This window comes from Camelus bactrianus, chromosome 22 (assembly GCF_048773025.1).
Source record: "Camelus bactrianus isolate YW-2024 breed Bactrian camel chromosome 22, ASM4877302v1, whole genome shotgun sequence".
In the NCBI taxonomy this organism is placed as follows: domain Eukaryota; kingdom Metazoa; phylum Chordata; class Mammalia; order Artiodactyla; family Camelidae; genus Camelus; species Camelus bactrianus.
In genome coordinates this window covers 6555622-6569762 of record NC_133560.1, presented here as the reverse complement: position 1 = coordinate 6569762, position 14141 = coordinate 6555622, and the positions used below count along the sequence as shown (strand labels likewise).

Genomic DNA, 14141 nt, shown 5'->3' with positions numbered 1-14141 from the left:
AGGCCTCGGGAGACATGGAGGTCGCAGGTTGGCTGCCCAGAGCCACCGCCAGCTTGTTCTTCCCCGACCCAGACTCCCCTGGGGCTGGCCAGCCCCTACCTGGGCCAGACGGGCACTGCTCCCTCCCTGAACAGGTAGCCCAGGGCTGAGAGCTGTGGCCTGAGGGTTGCTCGGGGCACAGTGACCTGGACTCCGTCTCGGGTACCAACCCCATATTCCCACTCCATGGGCACGGACCCCAAAGTCGGAGAGAAGCTCCCCAGGGGCCCGTTGCCCAATGGTGAGACCTTAGTCCAAGGAGGGGGCCCAGGCGTTCCCGCGAGGGGCTTGCCTAGCACTAGCCGTCACACCGCAAAATCACAGCGCAGTGTCCAGGGCGGGGCGCGGGCCTACGTGTGGGTGGGCCCTAGGTACCCGTGTCCAGCAGGAGGAGGGCCGGCAGGAAGGTCACTGACTCAGAAACCGAGGAGCAAAGTGTAACAGAACGGCCCCGACAGCCTCTGTCTCCGGCATCGTCGGCCGCGGAGGTGACGACGAGAAGGCCGCAGCCTGCCACACCCAGGCACCCAGTTTCACGGAACGTTTATTTTTATTTGTGGGATGCATGACAAGGAGTCTCCCACTGTTAGTAGGAGTAAAAGGTCATTTTCACAGTCACTTTGGCACACACTAACGTTGTCTCATAAAAAAACCGGAGAAGCGACGACGGTGGGACCTTATAGGCTGCGTCATTAAATACAAACAAAACACTAACAAAACGTCCCTGATGAACCAAAGTGCATACAGACAGAGCACAAGGCCAGGGCCGTGCCGCACCTTCCCGGAGCCACCGTGCCCCTCGCATCGCCTCGGTCAAAGTTGGGAGTTAACAGTCGTGAGAGTTGGTGTGGCGCACCGAGTATGTACATAACAGTAACGAGTGCCGGGAGGGCTGGCGCGGTCCAGGGGGGTGCCGCGAGCAGGGCGCGGGGGTGACCGGCGGAGTGCTACACTGGTCACGCCGAGGGCCGGGCCAGTCGCCCTTTGGTGTAAGGCAGCGCCCGAGAGGCTCCAGCAACAGTCAGCGCTGGCGGGCCGGGCCCCGAGGACCACGGACCCGGGCCACCGGGGCCGGGAAACCGGACCCTCGGCCAAAAGGTGGGTGAGCCGGCCACCTCCCCCTCGACCCGCACTGCCTGCCCGCTGCCTGGCTCACGTCCCCCCTCGGAAACTGGAGCTAGCCACCAACTGTTACCTTTCAACTTTAAGGCATCTTCTACATAGTTTTATCTAAGCAAAAAAGCAATAAAAATTGAGGTAATTTTGTAGTTGTTCACACGGGTGGGGGTTCGCATCCACATCAGACAGCTTCTCACTCTCTCACCCCGTGGATGGGGTCGTGTGCACACGATGACAAAGGCCATTAGAGCGAACGGACAGAGAAGGAAGTGGCGGTGCGTCCCAAGGTCCCCTGCAGGGACACCTTCCCCGCCTCCTCCGCTTGACCCAAACCCCCAAGGGGACAGGGCGCGGGGGGTCAAGGGCTGTGTGAGTTGGACACAAAGGCCACAGGAAGCAGGCCGCAGGCGCACGAGTCAGGAGGACACACTGAGCACAGGGGCAGCTGCAGCAGCAGCAGCAGAGGCGGCCGGGGAGCCCCCGACGCACTGCCGGCACCGGGCCGGGCGCCCGGACGGCGGCGCAGCGCGCACGCCTGAGGCCCCTCTGGGCTCGCCTCGCTGGCAGGCGGCGTGTGAGAGGGGCCGGCGGGCTCCCCCTCGACTTCCGACCCGCAGTTCCAGCCTGGAAGGATGTGGCCCCGCGAGGCGGTCACCAAGCGGTCACATGTGCACTTTGGCCTCGGGCCCCTCCAGCACCACGACAGATCTTTGCCCCTTTACAAGCCATCACCGGGTCCTGGCGCCCCCGCAAGAGGCCGGCGCCCCGGGCGTGCCTCTGTGAGGCTGGCCCTCCCGACCAGGCGGCCAGGTGGCTCCGAAGGAGACAGCCGAGCACAGAGGCCCGGAGAAAACAGATTCAACCAAGAGAGCGCTCAGGAAGAGTCAGGGGAGTTTTCCATAGAAAGAGAGGAGGGGCGCCCACGGCAAGCTCCACAAGGCGCAGGGCATGCACTGGAGGGCAGAGGCAGAGTTATAAACGGGCCGGTTACTTGACGACGTCTTCTGGGCTGGAGAGTCGGGGTCCGGTCGCGACAGCCACTGAACCACGTAGCTCTTCTTGGAGGGATCGGACGTGTTTCCTGGGCGGGAAGAAAGGAGGCTGTGGCTCCTGGGCCAGCAGGCTGAGGCCCCTGACCCCCCACCCCAGGCAGGAGGGCTCCGCAGCTCCTGGCGTCCTTGGGTGGGGGTGCCAGGAGGACCCCACCTCCCCGGAGTGGCATTCGTGTTCTCACTTGGGACAGACAGGCCCCAAACACCCTGTCCGGGCACAACCCCTGCCTGCCCCAGCCCAAGCACCCCGGGTCTCAGCTCCATGGAGCAGCTACAGCAACGACCCCCACCCTCAGGCCCCGCCAGCGCCTCCTTGTCTCTGTACTGTCCCCTGGGTCCCTGCTGCGCCCTGCTCCCGGGCTGAGCAGCGTCCTGACAGCTGGCTCAGGAAGTACCCGGAACAGGTGAGTCCTGGGCCGACCTCTCCACCCCCCAGGCTGGGGCAGGCACACCTGACCCCTAGCCCACTCCTCTGCAGAAGGGACTCGGCGCCAGGGCTACGTCTTGAGCTGCTGTGGGCACCAAAGGAGACGATGTGCGTCCAGCGCTGGCAGGGCGCCTGCACGGAGCCGGCCGTCTGGTTTTTCTCCGTGTTGGGTACCCCTACTCCCACAGACTCCCCCACTCCCACAGACACCCCCTACTCCCACAGTCACCCCCTACTCCCACAGTCACCCCCTACTCCCACAGTCACCCCCTACTCTCACAGAAACCCCCACTCCCACAGACTCCCCCACTCCCAGACTCCCCCACTCCCACAGACACCCCCACTCCCACAGACTCCCCCACTCCCACAGACTCCCCCACTCCCACAGACTCCCCTACTCCCAAGACACCCCCACTCCCACAGACACCCCCTACTCGCACAGGCATGGCCTGAGCCCCGATGTGCAGTCACTGTGAATCTGGTTTCTGTCCCCCAGACCAAAGGGAGTGCCGGGAAGGCAGGGGTGGGCTGAGTCCGCGCCATCTTTAACTAGGACTGGCCCAGAGGTGAGCCTGGCCGCTGCCAGTTCCTTCTGTTCCCTGCCAGGGAAGGTCCCGGCCCAGGCCTGGGAGGGCTCAGCTCCTCCTTTAAGTTCACAGATGCTGAGTTCAGCCAGTTGTGGGGAGAGCTGCATTTGCCTGGACCAACACCCCCCACCTGCCCCGGCCTCCCCGGGCCCGCTGCATGCAGGGAGCTTACGGGGACAGGGGCCGAGCCTGCAGATCCGCGCCGTCTCAGGCCGCTCCTCCCGGCAGATGCCGAAGCTGTCGTCCGCGGTCCTGCAGAGCACGGGCCGCTCCTGGGTGCCGTTGCCACAGGTTACAGAGCACTGCAGGCAGAGAGTGACCAGTCAGGCTGGTTCTGGAAGGGCTCCCCACGCACGTGGGAGGTGGCGAGGGACAGAGGGGAGATTGCGAGCGAGAGGCCGGCCGGCCTTGCCCGGGCCCCGGGCGGCTGCCTCAATCTCCTGGGCTCTGAAGTGGGTTAGAGAGAGCGAATACCCAGGGCTGGACAGGCCTTGGCACTTCTGGGTCCTCAGCTCAGCCCAGCCCTGCCTAAGGATGATTCTCAAGTCCCCGCCACGTGTATGGGGCGGGGCTGACTCAGGCGACCTGGGCGGCTCACACTTGCCCAGCCCCAGGCAAGGCCTGGTCCTGGGACTGGGCCTTGGGTGGCTCCTGGGAGCCAAGTTCATGGACGGGTCTGTCGGGTGAGAGTGCTTCGGATGCCCGAGGCCTGGGATCAGGCTGCACCAGCTTGTCTGGTTGGTTCACACCATGAGTGTGATTTCTGGCAAGCAGCCGCGTTCCCTCTGGGGTCCGGGGCTGCAGTACCGGATGTCCAGCACGCAGGCACCCTGTGCTTGTGTGACTGATCCCCAGTGCAGACCCTGGATGCCTGGACACTTGCGCCTGGCTTCCTCCAGACTTCACCCAAGCACTTTTCCCATTTGCTGAGTCTACTCTGTGTTTTTGTTAGAATAAAGCATAACCAGGAGTGCAGCACCTTCTGAGTGAATCTGGTTGTGGGGACCCCGACCCACCAGGCCTGTGGGCTGGATGTCAGTGCTCACATCAGCTCAGTCCGGCCCCCAGAACTGCTCCTCCGGCCCAAGTGTAAGCCATCCCCTGCTCGTGTCCCCTCCTGCAAGTTTAACCTCGGCCCCCAGAAACGAGAGCTCAGGCCTCTCCTTGTGTCCCGGAGCCCAGGCTGCCCTGTTTACTGGGGGTCCAGGCCCCCATAGCACCTGGGAGCCTCTGCCCTGCAGAGTGAAGACACGCACTCCTCTGGGTCTCTCAGCAGAGCACTCGCTGCGTGGAGCCACCAGTGCCCTGGGACCTACAGGACGTGGCCCGGGGCAAGACCTCGGCACCCGGGCCAAGGTGGACCACCCTGGCCACCTCAGTCCCACCCAAGCTTGGTGTGGGGGCTGAGGACACAGGGCGGGGGGCTGCTTACCTGGGACCAGGGTCCTGCCCGCCACCGACCGGGGCAGAGCTCACGGTTGCAGGCGCGGCGGCCCTCGGGTCGGGCGTCATTGCAGTGCTTGGTGTGCACGGAGCGCGTGGTGTTGTTGTGAAGCGGCTGAACGCAGCGCACGGAGCGCACCTGCGTGCCCGTCCGCCCGCAGCTCTGACTGCATGGCTCCCACTCGCCCGTGACCCACCTGCCAGGGCAGAGCAGCCCACGGTCAGCCCCGGACAACCAGGTGGACAGAGGGAGGGCAGCTGGCTCCCCCAGGCGCATCTTCCCTGCTGTCATGAAGGCGCCCTGGAGGCCAGCTGTGCCTCCGTCTGAGGTCCTGCAGATGAGGGACCCCGTGCATGTCCACTGCTGGGAGACCCTGGTTGGGGGTGGGGGGGTGGCCATGGAGAACCCAGGACTGAGGGGCCCTGCCAACCTGTTTCTCCTTAGGCTCCCGGCTCTGCCCTCTGACCCTAGCCTCTGCTGACATCATAAACCCTTCTGGCAGCATGGATGCCCTTAGCATCTGTCCCTGTACGGCTGCCACCTGCCTATTTACCCACCATCTTCCCCACTCCAGACCCTACAAAAGGAACCTGGGCCCGAAAATGCAGCCCTGCCAGACCCCGGGGCCAGAGGGTCAGCTCCGCAGCCCCTGCGATGAGCTGCTGGGGAGACATCTTCCACAGAAGTGAGCCCTGCATCCGCGGGGCCTCAGTTTCCCCATCTGAGCATTAACACCTGTTGTCACTACTAAGAGGCACATTACTGTTTCCGTTCAGAAGTCTGAAGCAGGGGGGCGCCTCACAGCATCTTAAGACACCATGAAACACGGTGAGTGAGAAAGAATCCATCAAATGTCTCAGGGGATGTGAGGCCCAGAGTGACCCTGGGGGCCCAGATCCTGCACCTCCCTCCACAGGAGTCCGGGGCCCTGCCCTCCCCTCCTCCAGGGGGACCCCAGGCTCGGGGCCAGGGGAGCCAGGGAGCCCGGGGCACTCACACAGGCTGGGAGCACTCCTGCGAGTTGCAAGTCCGGCGGATGGCTTTGGGCTTTGAGAGGGCGTCGCAGAAGCCTCGGTGCACCATCTTGTGGTCCAGCCTCCGGCGGCAGCCATACTTGGTGAACTGCGACCCTGAAGACGAGAACTCGAGGGGGCTCCATGGGGCGCCGGGGCCCCCTAGCCCCGTCCTCCCCACCCGGCCAGTGGAGACGTCCTCCCCAAGCCGGGCCTAGAGACGTCCAGGGTGGTGTCCACCCGGCACCCCAGGCCAAATGAGGGCGAGAGGCCAGGGAGCTTGGCCAGTTTCTCCCCTGGCCTCTTGGCTGGCTTCCTGGGGCAGGAGGGAGGCCCTACTTCCTCCCCCATCGCTGAGTCATCTTCTCCACCTTGAGTTACTATGCACCGAGGACCTGGCTAAACACAGAACACGGCCTGCAAGGCTCCCCCTGCCACTGTCTAGTGAAGCAGTTCTCAACAGGGGGCGATTTTGTCCCCTGGGGACATCTGGCAAAGTCTGGGACACTTTGTTGTCACTGGGGGAGATGCCACTGACATCTAACAGGTAGAGGCAGGGGATGCTGCTCCATAACCTACAAGGCGTGAGGAAGCGCCCACAGCAGACAATAACACAGCCCAAGATGTCGACAGCGCCGAGGTCTCGAAACCTCGGCCTTGTGGGCAAGGCATGAGAGAACATGGCTGGGCCGTCTGACTTAGCCTGGGTGTCTGGAGACATGTCCCAGGAAACAGAGGATGGAGGGGTGCTGGTTTAGTGAGAAGGTGGTGGAAGGGGCTCTTGGGGGGAGGAGATGGCCTGTGCAAAGGCCCTGAGGCAGGAGCACAGCATGTCCAGGAAAAGCATCTGAGGCCAGTGTGGACAGGGCCTGGTGAGCCAGGGCTGGGGGCACCAACACAGTGGAAGCAGTCAGCTTAGAACTTGGAGGCCAGGAGAATTTTGCTTTTGAGCCCAAGAGTAGAGGCAGCTGTTGAAACCTATGACACCAGGAAGGCACAGTCTGATCTGTCCTACAGGGGTCACTCTGGAGTGAGAGTGGACACACAAAGGCCAGCGGGGCAGTGAGGGCGGTGCCAGGACCGGGAAGACAGTAACAGCAGATGGGGCCAAGGGAGACGCAGGAGGGAGGATCAGCAGGATGTGCCCGTGAAATCCGGGGGGCCGGGAGGCTCAGTGGAAGGAGGGAATGCCATCTGCCCAGGGAGGGGCCCTGGGGGAGCACCTTCCACCTGCCCAGGCTTGGGAGTGGGTGCCCCTCAGAGAAGTCCCCTGTGTCCTCAAGGCGTGGGGCCCCTCATGGCATCTGAGGGAGCTCCGTCCTGCAGGCTGAGCTGCCTTCTCCTGCCTCTATGTCCTCCAGCTTCCCCCACTGCAAGGAGCAGTGACCACACCAAGCGGATCAGAACTTCCTGTCCATCTGTATGTTCCACCTGACCGTGGACTCTCTGAGGTCTGGAGTAGGTGAAACCCCTCTGCACCCAGCTCTGCCCCACGAAGGAAATGCCTTTTAGGAGGATCCTCTGCAGAGTGGCCCTGGTCTCCAGCACGGCCTGAGTCTTTCCTGTGCCTGTGCGTGTGATGTCACAGGAATCCACCCAAGCCACCATCACAGCCTCCGGCCAGGCCAGCCCTGCTGCCCACACTGACGCAGGTGCATGCTGGTGCCGTCCAGGCCCCACACGTACCCCCTGGCTGCCTCTGGCCAGCCGCCCTGAGCACCCACCCTTCCTGCCCGCCCTCTGCCCCTTTCCCAGGTGGGGCTAGGCCCTGGTCACCCGGGCAGAGGTCACTGGCTCGGCCTCCCTGGTCCTGGGGCCAGTCTCCTCATACATGGCTCGTCCCTCAAGCCAGACAGCCAGCAGGGACTGTGGGCCCGGCCCGGGCCCCCTCGGGGCCCCAACTCTGAGAAGGCCCTCACCTCCGCCGCAGGGCTTGGAGCAGGGGGACCACTTCTTCAGGGCCCACTCGTAGCCCACGGAGTCGTCCTCCAGGACATTGTTGTCGTCCACGTTGAGCGAGTCCTCATGGATCATGTACTTGTAGGTCAGCGAGACCCGAGCGTCTCCCTGCGGGATGACCTGCGCCAGAGAGGGCCGTGAATGCGTCTGCCCGCCGCCACCCTACCTCCACGGCCGGGCCAGGAGGGCCAGCCCCAGGGACACACGTGGCCCGTGCTCGTCACTCATGGTAGTCAGGTTCTAGAAAGCCCCGGCAGACGCCGAATTCAGGACCGAACCACTTCTCATCAGGGTCCTGCAAAACTTCAGTCATGACATATTCAACTGTCAATGCACAACCTTATGTGAGGTGTGTTTCTGTTTGAAGACACCTTCCTTGATGCATACTGTTGATCCACGAACACTGAACTCACGGCCAGTGCCTGAACGAAGCTCACCGATCCCGTGCACTCTCTCTCTGCAGGGCAAGCCCGCAGCATCTCAGGTATTACGTTTTTTACCAATTAAAGGCTGGTGGCAGCCCAGCACGCTGCAGGTCTGTCGGGGCCATTTGTCAAGGGCACTTATTTCCTCACTCCGTGTCTCTGTGTCACATTTTGGTCATTCCCACGATATTTCCAACTTTTTCATTACTGTTCTATTTGTGAGGGTGACCTGTGCCCAGTCAACTTTGGTGTTACTAATGTAACTGGTTTTTTGTTTCGTATTTTTTAATTAAGGTCTGCACATTGTTTTTACAGACATAAGGCTATCACACACCTGACAGACTGCAGAAGAGTGTAACACAGCTTTTATACACACTGGGAAGCCAAAACATCCACGTGACTTGCGTTTTGCGATATTTGTGTGTGGCGGCGGTCTGGAACCCACCCTGCACCACCTCCTGAGCTGTGCCTGTACCGATTTTGGGATTCAAAATACATTTCAGTAGACAGATTTACCAATACAGGAATGGCAGACACCGAGGCCCGGCTGTATACGCATTAACAAAGGCAGGGCACCAAAGGTGTTTGATAAAAGAAATTTTCACATTTTGAGATGTGGGGAAGTCATTCTGGCTTATCCGTAAGTTAACCTGAATTTTTGGCTAGCTAAAATTAAGGCTGTTTGTGGCCCATCAAACATATATTGTACACCTGCTTTAATTATTAAAGAAGAGGGCACACTGACCAGAAATAAAGACTATTTATGTTAAAGATAAAGATTCAACGCCTCCCTTCCTGAGATGCCAGTGCAGGTCCTCTCTCAGTGATGAGACCAGTTAGGTGGCAGAGGGAACACAACATGGAATGCGGACATCAGGGGTTAACCTCACTGTATTACAAATGAGCAGCATGATGGCCGTGAAGGGGTGGAGAGGAAACCTAATTTCCCAGGGAAAGCTGTATTTTGATCAGATCCTATGAGGCTGAAAACAAAAGGGCTGCACACAAATCTGGTAGTTAATAAACCTGCTTAAAAAAAAAAGGTCGTACTGACTCGCTGTGTATGTGCTGGTCTTTTTTTTTTAAACCTTGAAGAAACGCACCCCTGACTTGTTCGTGTTTGTTTGTTCTCACAAGACACAAAACTGTGCTGGAAACCCTGCTTCTTCAGAGTAATCTGGGAAGCTGGCTTCCAGGCTAGTCCTCAGTTTGGCTCAAATAAAATTCTTTTCTATTCTTATTCCTGATTGTGGATTGGTTATTTTGGGGGATGAACAGTGCATGCAGGTGAAGGGAGCAGAGCGGCACAGCGCACCCGAAGCACGCGCTCAGCAGCTGCACGCCCGGTGTGGGCGCCGGGTCCAGGGGCCCCGGCCCAGCCACGCTGCGCTCACCTCACGGGGGGCAAAGGCACCTGAGCCTTATCTGTGGTGGTTTTTTTTTTAAATTTTTTGGGGGTAGGGGGTAAGTAATTAGATTAATTAATTAATCAATTTATTTATTTATTTATTTATTTATTTATTTATTTATTTATTAAGTGGAAGTACTGGGGATTGAACCCAGGACCTTATGCCTGCTAAGCATGCACCCTACCACTGAGCTATACCCTTCCCACTATCTGAGGTATTTTAAACTTTTTTACTGATAAAATGTATTACTTGTGCAATTAAAATTAATCTTTAAAAAGTGATAAGCAAAATCAAGCCCCTCTGTATTCCCGTCGCCAGGAGCAGCCTGTGGTCCTGGGCTCAGGAGACCTGGGGTCCGGTCCTGCTCAGGGACAAAGTCCGGGTGACCTGGGTCTAATTTCCGGAGCCCTGTCGGTCACTCCCAGGGATGTGCGGGGTTTGGATGCCATGGCAGACGTGAACAAGCGTGATGAAAGGTGGCCGCGAATGTCACCCAGAGGGGAAACCTAAAACTTTACAGGGATTTTGTCCTAAGGTCACCTGGGGGTCAACACAGGGCCCAGAGCCCCGACTGGCAGCTCTCTGTCTGTTCCTCACTCTGACACAAAGAGGTCCAAGGGGCAGGCCGTGAAGGATGCAGGGAGGCTCAGGCCCTGCCCCGACTTACCAGCACGGTGATGGTGCCATGGAGGGGGCCCATGGTCTGCAGCGTCTCCCGGCCATCCTCGTCCCGGTACTCCCACTCCACACCCATGGCGATGAAGGATTTGGAATTGGGGTCTATGTCATTCTCTTCATTTAAAATGAACTTGCCTGTCTCCAGGTTCTTGACAGCTGAGGATGGCAGAAGACAGCAACCCCCACCGCCACGATCACCCAGGGGCGGAGTCCAGGCTCATCGCCAGGAGGCCGGCAGGGGGCTCTGGTTTGCACAGGTTGGGGGCGTTGTGGGGAGCAGGGCCCTCTGTCTCCCAGCCGCCCTCCGCCAGGTGGGGAGGTGCGGCATGTCAGAGACACGTGTCCCTCCACAGCCGCTGCCAGGGGAGCCCTCCGGTCCCAACCTCTGGCCTCTCCACTGGGAAATGACCCCAGGAGAGATCCACCAAGTAGGCGGAGCAGGGACAGGGGAGGTGGGGCTGCAGCCACGCCTCCCAGCCAGGCCCCCGATCCCCAGAAGAGCCTCACCGCATTGTCTGGGCTCTGACACTCACCCAGGTGGTGGCTGGTGGTGTCTGCCTCCTGGATAAGCAGGTGTCTGGCTCCTGCCGGGATCTCAAACATCTTGATGTAACCTTTGTAGGGATGTGGGGAGACAAAGCCAGATGAGAGGGGAGAGGCCGTCGAATGCCGGCAACACAAAAAGGGCCTCGCCCTCAAAGGTGGTTCCAGGGGCCCAATATTTTGTGGGCTCTGATCATCCACCCAGAGAGGGGCCCACGGGAAAACTGCAGTATCCCAGCCAGTCCCAGCCCTCCTGCTCATCTTCAGATCCAGGGACTCCCACGGCCTCCCCATCGAGAACTTGGTGGGCACCGTCGTGAGTGGCCCTGAAGTCACGCCTGGGCTCAGAGCTAAGAGGTCACGGCCAGGAGGGAGACCTTCAGCAAACTGCGTGGCCTCCCTGGACCTCGGCAGCTCAATCTGTAGACTGAAGACCCCTTGCTCAAGCGGGGTCGTGCGGAGGGTGGGCTCCCAGGACGCTGGCACCAGCTCTGAGTGGAGTCTGGGCAGGTTGCTCCTTCATCTTCTTCCAAAAGAGGTGAACCAAAGTGGTTTCTCCCCATTTCAGACAGAGGCAGAGTAGCCAGCTGCTCAGGTCCACCCAGAGCACTGAGGGCCAGGCAGGGACGTGGCTCTGGAAGGGGGTTCACCCAGAGGGCTGTCTTCCCAGAGCCCGCCTTGGCTGGAGACCCCAAGTTCCCCAGCCCTATCCTGTGGTCTTGTGGGGACCACTGGCTGCCCCCAGGCTGCAGGCTGCACTGAGCAGCCTGGCCAAGTCCTGCTGACAGCCAGCTGGGCGCAGCAGCGGAGGGGCAGGGACCTAGGGAGGCGACAGCCCAGCCCTGGAGGGCTGGAGAGGGGTGCCCTCAAATAAAAACCCTGAGCATCTGTGTCCTGTCATTCTCCCTGTCCCCACCCACCCCGAGGCCTGGCACAGCTGTCCCCACCTGGGATTCTCCCTCCACCTCACGCTCTGGGACCTCTGCCAAGACAGTCAGACCCAGACAGAGCCACCCACCGGTGGGAGGGAGGGGCGCACTCACCGAGCTTCTTGGGCGAGCGCGTGAACGTGCCCTTGACCACCTTGCAGTGGGAGTTGTCCCCTCCACACACGCCGCACTTGTCCTCCTGCTTGCTGGAGCCGATCACCCCGTCACAGCCCACTTTCTGTTGGGGGGGCAAGGGGTGCAGGGTGTATTTGAGATCCCACCTTCCCCAGTCCCCGATCGGCCCCTGGAGGCTGTTCCCTCCCCAGCCTGGGTATGGGCAGCCGTTCTTAGCAGCCTCTGACACAGGGGAAGGAGAAGGGGCTTTGGAGCAAGACAAGCCCTGCGTGCCCACCAGGGACCAACCAATCCCCGTCACTCATCCGCTCATCTGCACAGTCTAGACAGGGCCACGTCCCGAGGCTGTCCTGGCACCACAGGCTGGCCTCCCGGTGAACACAAATCACACCTGGCCTCTGCCCCTCTCCTGGGCGTCCCACCCAAAGCTAAGGCCTGGAGGCCCCTCCCTCACACTGCCCCCCCCCCCGCCCCGGGAACAGTGTCGTCTTTAGCCTGCTTGGGTTGTCTGGGCAAGAGGTGACAAGAGTTGGTGGGAACACTTTCATCTTCATTCTCTCAACCAAGCCTCTCAACACTGTCCCCTCCAGTATCGAAAATTGTTCCCCACAGAGCAGGGACGTTCCCTTGCCCAGGGCCACCTGGCAGAAGCAGTAACAAGTTCGCGTTCTTTTCCTCCCCATAGCCCTGCTGACAGTAGGCATTCCCAGGGCCCCACAGTTCCACGGGGAGCGGCCTCTGCACGTCCACACCCTGAGCACTTGGCCTGAGGCCACTTTCACACCCACATCCACACTCAGCAGGGAAGACCATCTCTCCTCCGAGCCGGTCTGCTCCCTCTATCTGTACTAGAATGCGTCACAGCATCACAGGTTTCCCTCTTTGCACTGGCTGCCAGGAAGCCCAGAGCCAATTCACCTCCACCCCACCACGATTCTCCCATCACTGCCTCTTGCGAGACTGCTTCTTTTCCCTTTGCTCTTTGATTTCGGACATTTGTTTCACAAAGACCTTTGAGGGCAGGGTCTCTAGACTATGAACAGACCACAGAGCCACTTTCTGGCCAAGTAGTCTCAGAGAAACTCCAAGTTTGTTTCCACATTTGGGATGTGGAGTCAGAGCAGCAAAGCCTTCCAGGGCTGTTGCCAGCATGAGAGGAGATGATCCTTGTAAATAGTCACACGTTGCCTGGCACAGAGTAAGACCCGAGTGAAGGATGGAGCTGACGCTGAGGGGGAAGGAGAGGAAGGGAGGAAGGGGAGAACCCCTGTCAGGCCGGAGTGGTTGTGATGTTGTGATTTATAATAAATATATATTTGGTCTTCATCCAGTTTCTGGCTAGACCTCCTAAAACCCTCAGAATTTCCTGTGCAGGTAGTATCAGAATTGGGTCGAACGGTAGGACACCCAGCTGGTGTCAGAGAATAGCTTTACTGGACACATAGGGAAAACCCCCCCAAATTGGAAATGGAATTAGCATCTTCACGGCCTCATTTAATTCCTCACTCCCTCCTGTGTGTGTGTGTGTGTCTTTATTCTCCTGACACATCTTTTGCTGTCATTTCACTTTTAAACTTCCTGAGTCATTGTATTTTGATATTCTTTGTCAGCTTCCACTTGGATATCAGATTTTTTTCAAAGAAGAGTTCCACATTCACACGTGTTATGAAGACTCCTACTTTCATCTTGTTACTCACATTTCCTTTGCGTGTTTTCCATCTTTCCTTTCACTCCCCTTTGTTTTCTAACTTTTGCAATGTGATCACATCTAAATGCAAACATTTTGTAATGATCCAAAAATTTATCATCCTACTGTTATTTGTTCAAAATCACCCTTAATTAATGAAATACCCTGTTCTCCAGTCATCAGTGTCAGGAGCGGGGCTCTAGCCACGCCCACTAAGAGGGTGCACTCGTGTTCCCACTTCCCTGTTAGGTTTGGACCATACTCACAGCGGGCATCTAAAGCTACTTCCACTACTAAATGTTTCCTGGGCTATTGCAATCACTCACGGTTTTAAAATATTTTCTGTGTGCTATGATTTTAAAAACTTTTTTTTAATTTGTTTTTTGTTGTTGTTGTTGTTGTTTTTTGGGAAGTGGGTAATTAGGTTTATTTATTTTTAGAGGAGGTGCTGGGGATTGAACCCAGGACCTCACACACGCTAGGCACACATTCTACCACTGAGCTACATCCTCCCCACTATTTATGATGTTTTGACATCTTGAAAATCTTGTCAGCCAGGGAGAGACCACCCCTCCCAGGGCTAGCTAGCCAGCCAGTTCTTAGGGACAGCAAAGGGGGCACACCTTTCCTACACAAACCAACTGACCCCTCCCATCACCCCCTGCATCGAACTCACACACCAAGCCTGTATGTCT

At 58.8% G+C, this 14141-nt stretch overlaps 1 protein-coding gene across 3 annotated transcripts in view; it reads right to left on the bottom strand.

Moving 5' to 3' along the window:
• The window catches only part of ADAMTS2 (ADAM metallopeptidase with thrombospondin type 1 motif 2), a 205018-nt gene that overhangs the window by 8906 nt on the left and 181971 nt on the right, over positions 1-14141 (bottom strand). For all 3 annotated transcript variants that reach the window (XM_074350140.1, XM_074350139.1, XM_074350141.1), the window contains 8 exons: positions 11739-11862; positions 10686-10766; positions 10142-10308; positions 7601-7760; positions 5666-5798; positions 4657-4864; positions 3397-3526; positions 2150-2239 (listed from right to left, as the gene is read on the bottom strand). In XM_074350140.1, the coding sequence (XP_074206241.1) occupies positions 2150-2239; positions 3397-3526; positions 4657-4864; positions 5666-5798; positions 7601-7760; positions 10142-10308; positions 10686-10766; positions 11739-11862 (1093 nt within the window). The remainder of the gene's footprint in view (positions 1-2149; positions 2240-3396; positions 3527-4656; positions 4865-5665; positions 5799-7600; positions 7761-10141; positions 10309-10685; positions 10767-11738; positions 11863-14141) is intronic.